A 16,014-nucleotide genomic window follows, 5' to 3' on the forward strand; every position below is an offset into this window, starting at 1 on the left:
GATCTATCATGGCCTGTGGCAGCTGGAAAACCAGCAATGCAGATATGCAGCTGTAAGCCGTTGCTCTGGAGGATCCCCCACACCCCCCAATGAGCATCTTGAGAAGAGCAAGATGAGTTGGCCTCAGCCAAGCGTGGGGCCATCAGGCCTGACTCTTCCTCCGAGCCACGAGGGAGGCCAGCCACTGCCGACAGCCTTATCTCTCCCTATGATGTGGGGCTCGCCTTGCCTTGACGGATGGTGCTGTAATTACTCCGTATTTCCCACATAACTCTTTGCTAGCCGCTCATAATGCTGCTTCCTCCCTGCTGGCGGATGGCCCGTTTGATAGCGAAGTGGTGGGATCGACAGATGTTAGAAGATGGGCCAGTCCCGCCCTCGCGCTGACTGGTGTGGCTGTATAAAACTGGAGTGGACATTGTGGACATTGGGAGTCAAACCAGATCTCCGCAAGCATCTCAGCAGTTCCTAGTCGGATTCTCTTCCAGCTGCGGCACAGCTATGAAGGTAGGAGAAGAGAGGCTACTCACAGCTTCTCCAGGGCCGTCAGTCCTAAGAAAGACTCATTCCTCAGCGTCCTGATGCGGTTGTTGCTCAGAATCCTACAAGGGACAAAAAATGGATCAGAACAGCAAACATACTCACACACTAATGTTTAAAATACAGACAGCCAGATCACTTAGTCCTGGCAAACCTAACATGTCAATAAGGACACTGGAATATTTGGCAAAGGCACTGGATACCTTGGCTGAAACCACTGGACACACTGGATAAAGACACTGTATACTTTAGCTAAAAACAATGGACACTTTGGCTAAAAACAATGGACACTTTGGCTAAAAACAATGGACACTTTAGCAAAAGACAATGAACACCTTGATAAGATGCTGTATACTTTGGCTAAATACACTAGACACTGTAGTTAAAAACAGTGGACACTTTGACTAAGACAATGAACACCAGGGGCGTGTCTAGAGTGTACTCAGGTCAGAAGCATAGCCCACATCTTGTCTACATACCCGACCCCCATACTCATAATCTTAATGCCCCCTTTCCTTTGCCATATGATTGAAAAGAGAAAAGCCATCATCTCAAACTTTATACGGAACAAGTACAGCGTAGTTAAATAACACAGTACTTAGATTAACCAAGTTAACTACAATGTCAACAAAATTTTACCCCTCATGCCCTAATAAGTATTTGAAAAATGTCCCTGGTGAAGACTTCGGCTAAAAACAATACACACATCAGCTAATGATACCGGACACTTTAGCTAAGGACACCCAGCACCTTTCCTAAACACATTCGGCACTTTAGCAAAAACCACTGGACATTTCGGCTACAGATATTGGACACATCTGCATAAACAACGGACACTTTGGCTAAAGATGCTGGACATATCTGTTCCTAATTAATCTTGGGTAATAAGGCGGGAAGTGGCTGGGGAGTGTGGGACATGGGGCAAAGCAAACCAGCATCTTGATAAGCAGACAGGATATATTTTCACATCAAACGAGATGGATTCTAGATCTGATGACGCCCTGGACCCGGCGTGACTATCGGCCCCATCCGGGGCTGTGACACTGCCAGACAGGAAATGGGATGCACGGCATGCAATGCATGTAAAGAGGGACACACGGACACTCTTACAACGCTCAGGGTCACAGCCGTGTCATTCATCAGGATCAGGAGGATCGCCCCTTAACGACTCGCTGGCCCAACCCCTTATCCCCATTCCCCTCCCGCTGCCCAACCCCTTATCCCCATTCCCCTCCAGCTGTTCAACCCCTTATCCCCATTCCCCTCCCGCTGCCCAACCCCTTATCCCCATTCCCCTCCCGCTGCCCAACCCCTTATCCCCATTCCCCTCCCGCTGCCCAACCCCTTATCCCCATTCCCCTCCCGCTGCCCAACCCCTTATCCCCATTCCCCTCCAGCTGTTCAACCCCTTATCCCCATTCCCCTCCCGCTGCCCAACCCCTTATCCCCATTCCCCTCCCGCTGCCCAACCCCTTATCCCCATTCCCCTGCCGCTACCCAACCCCTTATCCCCATTCTCCTCCCGCTGCCCAACCCCTTATCCCTATTCCCCTCCCGCTGCCCAACCCCTTTCCCCTCCCGCTGCCCAACCCCTTATCCCTATTCCCCTCCCGCTGCCCAATCCCTTATCCCTATTCCCCTCCTGCCGCCCAACCACTTATCCCCATTCCCCTCCCGCTGCCCAACCCCTTATCCCCATTCCCCTCCCGCTGCCCAACCCCATTCCCCTCCCAATGCTCAACCCCTTATCCCCATTCCCCTCCCACTGCCCAACCCCTTATCCCTATTCCCCTCCAGCTGCCAAACCCCTTATCCCCATTCCCCTCCCGCTGCCCAACCCCATTCCCCTCCCGCTGCCCAACCCCATTCCCCTCCCAATGCTCAAACCCTTATCCCCATTCCCCTCCCACTGCCCAACCCCTTATCCCTATTCCCCTCCCGCTGCCCAACCCCTTTCCCCTCCCGCTGCCCAACCCCATTCCCCTCCCAATGCTCAACCCCTTATCCCCATTCCCCTCCCACTGCCCAACCCCTTATCCCTATTCCCCTCCAGCTGCCAAACCCCTTATCCCCATTCCCCTCCCGCTGCCCAACCCCATTCCCCTCCCGCTGCCCAACCCCATTCCCCTCCCAATGCTCAACCCCTTATCCCCATTCCCCTCCCACTGCCCAACCCCTTATCCCCATTCCCCTCCCGCTGCCCAACCCCATTCCCCTCCCGCTGCCCAACCCCATTCCCCTCCCAATGCTCAACCCCTTATCCCCATTCCCCTCCCACTGCCCAACCCCTTATCCCTATTCCCCTCCAGCTGCCAAACCCCTTATCCCCATTCCCCTCCCGCTGCCCAACCCCATTCCCCTCCCGCTGCCCAACCCCATTCCCCTCCCAATGCTCAACCCCTTATCCCCATTCCCCTCCCACTGCCCAACCCCTTATCCCTATTCCCCTCCAGCTGCCAAACCCCTTATCCCCATTCCCCTCCCACTGCCCAACCCCTATCCCCATTCCCCTCCTGCTGCCCAAACCCCTTATCCCCATTCCCCTCCAGCTGCCAAACCCCTTATCCCCATTCCCCTCCCGCTGCCCAACCCCATTCCCCTCCCGCTGCCCAACCCCATTCCCCTCCCAATGCTCAACCCCTTATCCCCATTCCCCTCCCACTGCCCAACCCCTTATCCCTATTCCCCTCCAGCTGCCAAACCCCTTATCCCTATTCCCCTCCCACTGCCCAACCCCTATCCCCATTCCCCTCCCGCTGCCCCACCCCTTATCACCCCTTATCCTTATTCCCCTCCCACTGCCCCATCCCTCACCCTGCCCATTCCTACAATGGTTAGCTCTCCACTTACATTTCAAGAGGCCCCTTCCCTTCCTTGCTTACTCTCACCAGTCTATCCTAGCTCCTCTGATCCTGGTGGGGCGCGAGACGCCGGCAACAGGCCCCTGTCATTAGTGCTGCCCCCTGCCTCGCCGTGCCCTCTCCTGCTCTGTCCCCAGGGGATTGTAACTGGCTGTTAGTTACAGGAAGTGTGCTTTTAATTGGCGATCTGGAAACTCAGCCACGGAGCATGTCTTTGATGGGGGATCTAGCTGTGAGGCGCCTTGGGAATCAGCAGCTGAGCTCCCCCGAGATGTACAGTCACCGCCAGCTCCGATTCACAAACATTTCATGAGATGACTGAGAGGGTGTAAAGTAATTTAAAAAAAAGCTAATTTCAATCATATGCAAGACATTTTGCATGTCCTGCATGGGATTAGGTGCCACCTGGATTTGACCCTGGCAGCTTTAGTCCTGAAGTCTCATGCTTTGGCCTGGTCCGCTGCCTCCTGCAGAACCGGAAGCTGGTTCTGGATGAAGATGATCCGGCAGCATCTGCATAATTCAGTGCAGAGGGGAGCAGCAAAAGGTCCACGTCTGGCAACAGGACAAGCCAGTTAATTCAACACAGGTAGTTCAGACAGAGATAGGACCTTTTTTGTTTCTCGGTAGGGTTGCCCATCCAGAGCAAGAAGAAGCCTGGTAAGATTGCCTGAAAGTCTGAGTGCAGTCTGAGTGCATGCAAACACACGTATGCACGTCCTCCAGCAGGGGGCGTGTGACCTCAGGGTTATTGAGATGCACCAGGCCAAAAGAGCATACGGGGATCCAGTGGATCTCAGCCTTTAATGAGAGGGCGGGAGTTCCACTACGTCATGCATGCAGCATTTCTCGAACGAAAGCCAGCCGTGGCTACAGGGAAGAGGGGCCTGTATCCCTATTTCTGTGGGAACAGCCATAAATAGCTGGGGGAAAGTATGAAAAGCAGAGCATGTATCCCATTAGTCACCTCAAGAGTATGTTTGGAAGAACACTGCGGTGGGGGGGTGCATTGTTCTCTGGGAGGGGGGCAGCTCTAAACAATGTGGAGGGCGCTACTCCAAGACAGAGCACTGTAAACAGACCAAAATAGGCAACAGTCCCATCAGGCCAAACAGGAAACCCAGCCAATTAGCTGTTTGTTCAGGACATGGCTAGCAGAGGTCAGAGGTCATGGAGAGAACACTTCCTGGACAGCCATCTGAGGGACAGCACTGCATCCGAGAATGAGCAGAAGTCAGGGGAGGTAGGAAGAAGGGAGGTGGAGAGACGGATGTCGAAGTGCCCCGGGCCGACAACGGAGCCGAGGGCAGCTGCTGGGGGCATCCGCTGGAAGTGGGGGGGGGGAGGGGGCGTTGCATTCGCGCAGCGGGGGCTGGGAGCAGCTCCCTGCGTCACAGGGATGGTTGCGGAAGACAAGCTCACAGAGAAGCCTTGTAGGAATGACCGGGGCGTACCCCTAGTGCAGAGGGAATCCGTCTGGAACCACAGAACCAGCAGCGAGAGGGCTGTCCTGGCAATGCTGCTGTGGTGACCCAGATCGGCGCGTCCTGAGAGGGGTGACGGAACGTGGGACTGTGAAACAAGATGCGGTACGATGTTATGGCAAAGTGAGAGCATAAACGAAAATATTCATCCGCGTTTCCGACAGGTTTGGCTCCCTGCACCCCCAGAAGGGGTGTTTAGGTGGGGTTTCAGTGAGGTCCTCTCCCCAGATCATTCCAGATCTCCAACGTGGTCATGGTTGTAGCACCCCCTTTCCTCCAGCCCAGAGCCCCGAATGTGGCTGAAAGTGCCTCTTGCCCGTCTGATGGATCTTAGATTGCTCCTCTCCGCAGCAGACAGCTGAACATTCAGCCCCTCACCCCTTCCAGCCCTTGCTCTCACAAATCTGAGCACACAGTACAGCCAATGAACTAAAAATTGCATCCTCAGCACTGATATAATAATAATAATAATAATAATAATAAAGTGGCCGGGATTACAATGAATTTCTTTGAGCTGGAGTCGTCCGCGTTCCCCGCAGTGATGCAGGAGGGCGGTTCTGCAGTCAAACAGAGCCAAAATGCCCCGCATTCACGGCGCTCTCTGCCCTGTGTGTCCTTCTGCAGCTCCTCACACACGCTCACACACGCTCACACACGCCTACCCAGCCACTTCACTTCCACAATAAGGCGACACTCCAGTCTCTTCTCTCTCTCTCTCTCTCCCTCTCTCAGGAATGAATGCGATGCATTTGCGGGGACGCGATCGTGCCGTAATTGTTTATGTAAGTGTACAGCTACCAACCTTCTCAGCTCCAACAAAGCCCCCCCTCCCAAAACCCCAAGGTTGCCCTGGGTTTCTATAGTGACCAGCGGGGCTGAAAGGTTGCTGTCTCCCGCACAATGCCGGCGTACCTCCAACCAGCCCCCTCGTTCGGCGGGATGCTCGTCGTCAGACAAAGGCCCGTGTCACGGCGACAGGAAACCGCAGCTGCCATATGCACCCCGTGCCACTCCATTCCAAGAGCTCCCAGTCCCCGCCAACCATGAGACGCGGGCTCCATCCTTAAGAGATGTACACACTTTTTTTTTCTGGAACACTCTGGCAGGGCCGTGCCTTCAGGGTGCTTCCGGGATTTGGACCATGTTCGGGTCTTACCCCATTCCAATGGAGCGCACCCCCCTGAACCCGTCTGGGCTGATAGGGCCTGGTAAACTCCCGGTCTGGTTTCCCGGGAGCAAGGGTAGCAGAAAGGGAGGGAGCAGCGACACGGCCAGCCTCGGGGTTAGCATGGGTGCAGCTGCAGCGGTGCTGCTGTGCTGCAGGCATGCGATACTGTTACAGCGCAACCAGCTGCACTCCCATCTTACGGCGCCAGCTGCTTTCAGAAAAAACAGGTCTGGGGTGACGCCTCCCTCTGCCACCCCACCCCACCCCAGCAACATTCCCCAGTAAAATCCTCCTAAAAACAGGGAAGGATATCCTGTTTTTCCTCACAGAAATGTGTTCCTAATAAGCCATGCTTGGCTTTGACTTCACTGCTCATACTGCCTTATTTACAGTCCTCTCGCTCCCAGTATCTTCGTCAGCTGTGTTCTGAGCTTTGACATGAGATCCATGGCTCTCCCTCAGGTTCCCCCAGGCTGCCGCTGGAAAGAGCTGAACTGCTGGCCCCTCTCCTCGCACGGCAGCTACTTACCTCCGACTTTACAAAGTCTATATAGCTACTGGGTCTATCTAAAAGCCTCTTTCTCTGCTTTACCTGTATCTGAGTCTACAGTGTCTGTCTAAAACCCTGTTTCTCTCCTTTACCTGTATCTGTGACTATAGGGTCTGTCTCAAAGTCTGTGCCTCTAGCTGTACTGAGTCTGCAAGGTCTGTCTCAAAGCCTGTGCCTCTAGCTGTACTGAGTCTGCAAGGTCTGTCTCAAAGCCTGTGCCTCTAGCTGTACTGAGTCTGCAAGGTCTGTCTCAAAGCCTGTGCCTCTAGCTGTACTGAGTCTGCAAGGTCTGTCTCAAAGCCTGTGCCTCTAGCTGTACTGAGTCTGCAAGGTCTGTCTCAAAGCCTGTGCCTCTAGCTGTACTGAGTCTGCAAGGTCTGTCTCAAAGCCTGTGCCTCTAGCTGTACTGAGTCTGCAAGGTCTGTCTCAAAGCCTGTGCCTCTAGCTGTACTGAGTCTGCAAGGTCTGTCTCAAAGCCTGTGCCTCTAGCTGTACTGAGTCTGCAAGGTCTGTCTCAAAGCCTGTTTCTCTGCTTTACCTGTGCTTGTAATTGCAGAGTCTATCTCAGAGCCTGGTTCTCAGCTTCACCTATACCTGTCCCTATGGGGTTTATGTGAAGATCGGCTTCTCTGCTTTCCCTGTATCTGTAATTAAAGGGTCTGTTTCAAAGGCTGTTTCGCTACTTTTCCTGTATCTGTAACTACAGGGTGTTTCCGAAAGCCAGCTTCTCTGCTTTTTCTGTATCTGTAACTACAGGATCTGTAATAAAAACAATAACATGTTTTTCTGCTTTACCAGTATCTGTAACTACAAGGTATGTCTGAAAACTTGTTTTCTGCTTTATCTTTATCTGTAACTACATGGCCTCAAATCACACAGCATTGGTTGAGTGTGCATAAAACTGCAGAAGGGATATCAAACTTAAGGCAGGGATTTAAATGTAATAAGGATCATTCAGCTAGCTAAGCCCACTCCGTCTCACATACTGCCACCAACTACGGTAAATGACCCCAGGGTGAACCGCTACCCAGACCTAGCTTAATTATTGCAAAAACAATAACAAAAGCACGAATGGTGATAATCATAACGGCACTAATTGCAAGCGGCCCCCATTTTCCTCCCAGCACTGGCTAACCCTACCAGCATTTCACAGCTGTCACATGTAAGGCAGTCAAAGATTAGGGGACTCTGTCACGTTTGGTGCTGGTGCGCAATAAAACAGAAAGTCTGGTGGAAATGAGGTAGGCAGACTGTTCCCGATGCTGCTATCCCAAAAGCCAACACATTTTAGGACTCTGGGTTTAATGGCATAAATAAAGTCAAAACAACATTATTTGACTTGAGAACAACCACATTGCCTCAGGGCCACACAGAGGGTAAAATGGCAGATACAGGACAGTAGCACTTGGGAGATTCAAGCTGAATCTGCCCAGCAAGGCTTCAGTAGAACACGGACCACTGCACCATGCTCCAAACGTCTGCTACAGCCGCTCTCCCCGCAGAAAGATGGGACAGAACAGTGTTCCCAGAAGCCTTAGCGCACAGCATGCTCAGAAAGCACTGAGATTAAGCTGGCTATCGAAACACCGTCCCTGTGCTCATTTGCACCAGCCTTGGATATCATACTGCCAGACCCCCCCCCCCCTCGTATTTCCATGTTATTGTGTAACATTTGACTCTATTTGTATCTTGACACAAAAGAAGAAAATGTAGCTTCGATTTCCCTGATAAACACAAAGAATCCCTATTTCAAACAGGGAAAATCAGGAACGACGTCTACTCAAATAACTGAGGAACTAGAGTTTTCCTGATCCGATAACCGGGATAATCCGATTTTATGCACAGCACGACGGACACGTACCTAGGCAACAGTAACTGTGATGTATATTTCAGAGTTCAACAATCAGATTGAGGAATGCTAAGGTAAGGTCCAGTGTTGGGCATTTTACAGGCCCACTCTATGGTGCATCAACCTTGTCAATAAGTACCATGTAGCTCTAGTTTCATCTTACATTAACGATCAGTCTGGGACAGCAAATCATAGAAGAAAGACGATTTCAATTGCACAACGGGCCGGCATCCCACCCAGGGTGTCCCCTGCCTTGTGCCCTAGGGTTGGCTCCACCCCCACGAGAAAACACGGCAAAACAGATCCATTGCCTGTTCCCAGGATCCTCAACCGGGTGTGATGTTTCATTCATGAATAACCAGGAAGGGAGCTTCTGCATCAGTTCAGGAGGTACAGACTGTCAGAGCTGGTAAAAGTGGAATTAAGACTGTGGACTGTGAGGGTGTGACATAGCAGGAATACAGTATGGCATTATCATGTAGCTTACAGGCTAGCGGTGCTCTCAGTTACACACACACACATACACACACACACACACACACACGTACATGCACACACACACACACACACACACACACATGTACATGCATACACACACATTAGGGCTGTCACTTTTTTCAGAAACCAAGTTCGAACGAATATCAAACATCACACGATTCGTTCGAATGTATCAGAATACCTGTGACCCCCCAAAAGACCAAAAGCAGAAAACAAATAATTCTTTTCAGTATTTCATTAACAGTTCATTTGCACGGAGCCCCTAAGAGGTCAAGGTGGGTTTTGTGTTCCCCATTTCCATTGAAATTACAAATCATAGAATTAATGGACTAATAAGTATAAACGTAAACGACACAGACATGTCCTGTACACTGTGCTTTAAGCATTAAACTGTGGGGGACCATTCACACCATGTAACTTTCATATGTGTGTTTTTATACATCTTTTTAAATTACTGCACTGCCTCCATTCACTGGCTGTGACTATTGGGCTGGACTGGTCTGTTGAACGTGAAGTGCACACACAAAGATGAAAATATTAATTAAAATTCACCCATAAAGATATCTGGAAAACCAATTGCTGATGCTAGGATTTGTTGAAAGATATTACAGTCGGAAAACTGAATACAAAGCTAACTGTACTGCGGTCTCATAGTTTAAACCCAAACCCACTTAAGGGTTTAGCTGCCTGGTATTGTCGTTTGATGATGCATGTGGAGTATTTGTGTGTGCACACATTACACAGCATTATTTAGGTTTATACTTGCTATCACGTTACAGGAAATAGTAAATGGGCAAACGTAGTGTATTCGCAAAAGTATTGCGATGGAATGCAAAACTATTCCAAAAAATATTTTCCCACCCTGACCTTTTAGGAGCTCCGTAGACGGCAAACAACAAAACTACAACAAACTGCGCTTATAGGCTAGTGACACTTCAGAAATTGAATGCAATACAGTTTGAATATCTATTTCTCACATCCTGTTCGAACAAATATCACAAATAAGTGACAGCCCTAACACACACACACACACACGTTTGTATTCATATCTTACTGGGGACCATCCATTCATTTCTATGGGCAAAACCCTAATCCCAACAATGATAACCTTAACCCCTACCCAGCCCTAACCTTAATCGTAAGTAACCAAACAAGATATAAGACTTTTGGCTAATTTAATTTTTTAATAGTGACAGTCCTAATACACACACACACACATCCACATCCACACGTTCACACACATACATACGCGCTCAGACACACACACCCTCTGCCGCTTAATCAGGAATCCACAGGAACTTGGCCATTGGTGTATTTTCACAACTGCCTTATTTCGTAACTCCGGAGCCGCTGCGGAATCCTGATCCGTCACGTATGTGTCCTGGTTCAGCCATCAAGATGGGAGGGGCGGCTTCAGTCAGCCCCCACAGTGAGCCCCCCCACCCCCCCGCCTCCAGCTGAGAGGTGCGCCCTCCCCAAGCCCGAGAAACTGCCTCTCCAAGAAGGTCCTCGTGGCTGCACCGCCCCGCGTGTGCCGTGGGCTTGCCCCCCCCCCACTGTCCTCCTCCCCTTCCGCCAGTCTGTATACATTCATCGCCAAGCTGTTGGGGGGGTCCGTGCCAATGACATCCCCCAGAAACCCCCCCCCCCCCCCACAGCCAGTACTACTTCTGTTCTACATGTTACACGACATCAAAACAGCATGGCAGGGCTTCAACTGCAATAACAAATAAAACTGACTGCCAAGGCAAATCCAAGGAGACATTATGATGCAACACTGTTATCCGGGGCGGGGCCTGCTACCCGTGTGGGCGGGGGGGGGGGGGGGGGTCCTCTCAGAGGCAAGCATGGACCCCAGGAGGCGCTATGTGTGCAAATCCTGCATGCGACAGGAGTGACTCCTTCCAGGACACATGGAGCTCGTTAAAGAGGCTGGCGGTTCGTTAGCAAGCATGGGGGGGTGGGGGGGGGGGAATCTGGAGGCGGACTCTGCTGGGTCTGGAGTGCCAGGTCCCCCTACACAGCCTTTTATTGTAATATGACTGAGCCCGGCCACTAATGAAGCCAGAGCCCCCAATTACCCCGCCAGAAGCTGCCTGCCACTGGAGTGGGAGTGTGCATGTGTGTGTGTGTGTGTGTGTGTGTGTGTGTGTGTGAGAGAGAGAGAGAGAGTGTGTGTGTGAGTGTCTCTGTCAGACCCTTCCCACCTCACTGCCTGGTCAGGAAAGGACTCCCAGTTATTGTAAGATACTTCAAGCATAACAAGTCTTATGATTTTTATAGCCAATGGCATTCTGCTCCTGTATGACTCTTCCAGCCAATGACATTCTGCTCCTGTATGACTCTTCCAGCCAATGGCATGCTGCTCCTATATGAGTCTTCCAGCCAATGGCATGCTGTGCCTGTATGACTCTTCCAGCCAAAGGCTTGCTGGTCATGTATGATTCTTCCAGCCAATGGCATGCTGCTCCTATATGAGTCTTCCAGCCAATGGCATGCTGCTCCTGTATGATTCTTCCAGCCAATTGCGTGCTGCTCCTATATGCCGGGAAAGCTGTAGTCATTGGGCTGCCCACATCTCAGGCTTTGGGAGGGGTCCTCTTTGACAGGGTGCTGTCCTCTTCTTGAGCCCCTGAGGCCCAGAGTGACAACCAGCAGCACAGAGTCTACAGCCCCCCCAGAAGGAGGGGGCATAGTTAATCCGAGATGGGCTACATGATATATGTGAGACTGGCCATGTTGCCCATGCAGGGTTTCTCTCTAATTTCCCATCACGGTGAAGAAGTATCTGTGTAATCGCACATGAAATGCTAATATTTGGGAGCAGGGATGAAAGATGAGGGTCGTGTGCTTTTGTCCCAGCGAGCCAAGGGGGGAGGCAGGTTACACGTCGCGGGGCCAGATCACACGCAAAACCGCACATCCAAAGCAGAGGCACCAATGGTAATATCTGCAGGGCAGGACCGACTGCGATAAGGAGAGTCAGAATATCCATCTCCCGAGAACGGCGCCTCACAGCTCACCATCTACAGTACATCTCTCCATCTGCCATAAACGATTTTCAGTCTGGCTGTGTGGCTCCTTCACGGGACATCTGGCACTCTGGCAGCTGGGGCTTTTTCCGGAAGAGGTGAACTACAGCGTTGGACCATCACTGGCGGGACCGAGAAGATTCCAGGACGGAGGGGCAAACCCAACTCCTGTGTGTTGGAGGACGTGTGTTTATTATGAAGTGCGCTGGTGCATTGTGTGTTGGTAAAAGGGGAAGAGAGGGTGGGCGTGTCTGTGTGTGTGTCTGTGTGTGTGTGGGTCATATATCTTACATTGTGGGCCACCAAATGTCCCCACAATGTGATACAAACTTACTATTTTGACCTTGTGGGGACATTTTTCAGGCCCCCACAAAGATCTGTGAATGCAATCAAAAAACTAATCTCCTATTTTGTTTGGATACTTATGGTTAAGGTTAGGGCTGGGTACGGGTTAAGGTCGTCATCGCTGGGATTAGGATTTTGCCCGTAGAAATGAATGGATGGTCCCCACAAAGATATGAATACAAATGTGTGTGTGTGTGTGTGTGTGTGTGTGTGTGCATAAGCAAGACCTCCAATGCCAAGAAAAATATAACAGTAAGAAAGGCTCCCTCAGCTCCTCCTAGATCTAAAATTAAAATATGGGTTTCATAAAGGACCTCTAATTAGAGGATGGAGGCCAGAATCCTATATTGGGAGCAGCGGCCATGCACACCCTAACCCCACAAGCACACGCGCACACACACACACACACACACACACACACACAGGCGAGCGACACACACATTTCACTCACCCTTGTTTTTGTGCGCAGAGATGACCAGTCTGTCCTTAGAGTAACCCGCCAACCCTCAAAACCACCCCCACCCCCACAATCAGAAATCTCCAAGCGGGGCAATGCAGACACCCTCTACCGGGTGACCACACCCCTGAAGCGCTCACACATGCTCCCCGTTACAGGTTCTGATGGAACCATGAGCCCCACCCGTGCATGAAAGGAGGTGCCCAGAGCAGGTGAGTAACACCGCGTCATGAGTAATAATACTCCCACTACGACTCCTCTTCAGCTCATACACGCTGAGCGTTGCAAAGACATGTAGATGAAGTTGCCTTGTCAAGTAGAGCAGCCCTTTTAAATCACTCAGCACTCTTCTGAGGGTTTTAATGAGGCAATTTGGGCCAAACAGGCCTTTCAAACAATTATAATGGGAGACCAGCCAAAATAGCACAGTGCCATTGCTCTGCCTTATAACCCAGCAGAGTGTTTTCTGATGCCAGGCAAAGGCTGCTGGGAGTTTGATTTGTTTGGTTTTGCGGTGTGGAGCCCGAACGTACACTGACCCAAGTAACTGGGCCGCGTGAAACCGGCGCGACGCGGCAGCGAGAAGCTGCGGGCGGCTGCGATCAAAAGAACGATGCGATCTACACATGTCGACGTGCCGAGGGAAGCAGGAGCCAAAAGCCAGACAAAAGGCTGCTGTATCCCGAATTAAGTCCGCTTTTCAGAGAATTACACAACAAGCCTTTTCCTGAGGAGGTTTATTAATGCTGCTCACATACAATGAAACTGCAAGCAAGGAAAGTGAATTGCAGTGATTGAATTTATAGAGAGACTATTGTAAATATACTTTGCAAATGTGAAATATTTATCCAAGGCATTAGAATACAGGACTATGTTTCATGAAACATTATCTGTATAGCCTTAACCATCAATCCACTGGCCCCTAAGATAACATGGACTGTGAAACACAGCACACACAGCAGCCCTCTGACACAATCACACACAGCATCCCTCTCATACACAGTCACGCACAGCACTTCTCTGACACAGTCACACAACATCCCCCTCCAACACAAAGCAATCCTCTATGTCACAGTAACACACAGCATTCCTCTATGTCACAGTCACACACATCACCCCTCACTAACACAGTCACAGACAGGATCACTTGGGCACAGTCATGCACAGCATCCCTCTGACAAAGTCACACGCAGCATCACCCTCTAACCCAGTCACACACAACATCCCTCTCAGCCACAGTCATACGCAGCACCCCTCATAGCATCCCACTCAGACACAGTCATACACAGCAATCTGCTATGTTACAATCACCCACAGAACCCCTCACTAATACAGTGACACACACGGCACCCCTTAGACACAGTAACACGCAGCACCCCTCATTTATACAGTCACACACAGCATCCCTCTAACAGTCATTCACAGCATCTCCCTCTGACACACCCTCTGACACAGTCAAACACATCATTCCCTGACACAATCAGAGGAAGCACCCTTCGCTAAAACAATCATATTTAGCATCCCTGTGACACAGTCATGCACATAACCCCTCACTGACACAGTCACAGACAGGATCACTCAGGCACAGTCATGCACAGCATCCCTCCCTAACACAGTCACACACAGCATTTCCCTCTGACACGTCACACACAGCACCCCTCACCGACACAGTCACACACAGCATCTCCCTCTGATACAGTAACACACAATATCTCTTTCTGACACACACAGTCTCATATTCTTACACAATCACACAGATCATCTCCCTTTGACAGTCACCCAGAGCATCCCTCTCTAACATAGTCATACAAAGTATCCCTGACACAGTCACACACAGCATATCCCTCTGACACAGTCACACACAGCATATCCCTCTGACACAGTCACACACAGCATCCCTCTCTGACTTAGTCACATGTAGCTCCCCTCTCTGACACAGTCACACACGGCATCCCTCTCTGACACAGTCACACACAGCATATCCCTCTGACACAGTCACACACAGCATCCCTCTCTGAAACAGTCACACACAGCATATCCCTCTGACACAGTCACACACGGCATCCCTCTCTGACTTAGTCACATGTAGCTCCCCTCTCTGACACAGTCACACACGGCATATCCCTCTGACACAGTCACACACGGCATCCCTCTCTGACTTAGTCACACACGGCATCCCTCTCTGACACAGTCACACACGGCATATCCCTCTGACACAGTCACACACGGCATCCCTCTCTGACACAGTCACACACGGAATATTCCTCTGACACAGTCACACACGGCATCCCTCTCTGACACAGTCACACACGGCATCCCTCTCTGACACAGTCACACACGGCATATCCCTCTGACACAGTCACACACGGCATATCCCTCTGACACAGTCACACACTGCATCCCTCTCTGACACAGTCACACACGGCATATCCCTCTGACACAGTCACACACGGCATCCTTCTCTGACACAGTCACACACAGCATATCCCTCTGACACAGTCACACATGGCATCCCTCTCTGACACAGTCACACACAGCATATCCCTCTGACACAGTCACACACAGCATATCCCTCTGACACAGTCACACACGGCATCCCTCTCTGACACAGTCACACACGGCATATCCCTCTGACACAGTCACACACGGCATCCCTCTCTGACACAGTCACACATGGCATATCCCTCTGACACAGTCACACACGGCATCCTTCTCTGACACAGTCACACACAGCATATCCCTCTGACACAGTCACACATGGCATCCCTCTCTGACACAGTCACACACGGCATATCCCTCTGACACAGTCACACACGGCATCCTTCTCTGACACAGTCACACACAACATATCCCTCTGACACAGTCACACACAGCATATCCCTCTGACACAGTCACACACGGCATCCCTCTCTGACACAGTCACACACGGCATATCCCTCTGACACAGTCACACACGGCATCCTTCTCTGACACAGTCACACACAGCATATCCCTCTGACACAGTCACACACGGCATCCTTCTCTGACACAGTCACACACAGCATCCCTCTCTGACACAGTCACACACAGCATCCCTCTCTGACACAGTCACACACGGCATCCTTCTCTGACAGTCACACATGTTGACACGGTGACACACAGCAGCTCCCTTGCACTCCCACCCACAGCGTATTCTCTGCTCTCACAATCACACACGGCGTTACTCACACAGTCGCACGGCCTTAACCACA

At 51.1% G+C, this 16,014-nt stretch overlaps 1 protein-coding gene across 2 annotated transcripts in view; it reads right to left on the reverse strand.

The window, feature by feature from the left end:
* The window catches only part of adgra2 (adhesion G protein-coupled receptor A2), a 47,813-nt gene that overhangs the window by 24,531 nt on the left and 7,268 nt on the right, over nt 1-16,014 (reverse strand). For both annotated transcript variants that reach the window (XM_023802024.2, XM_023802014.2), the window contains exon 2: nt 531-602. In XM_023802024.2, the coding sequence (XP_023657792.2) occupies nt 531-602 (72 nt within the window). The remainder of the gene's footprint in view (nt 1-530; nt 603-16,014) is intronic.

The sequence above is a fragment of the Paramormyrops kingsleyae genome, chromosome 2 (assembly GCF_048594095.1).
Source record: "Paramormyrops kingsleyae isolate MSU_618 chromosome 2, PKINGS_0.4, whole genome shotgun sequence".
NCBI lineage: Eukaryota > Metazoa > Chordata > Actinopteri > Osteoglossiformes > Mormyridae > Paramormyrops > Paramormyrops kingsleyae.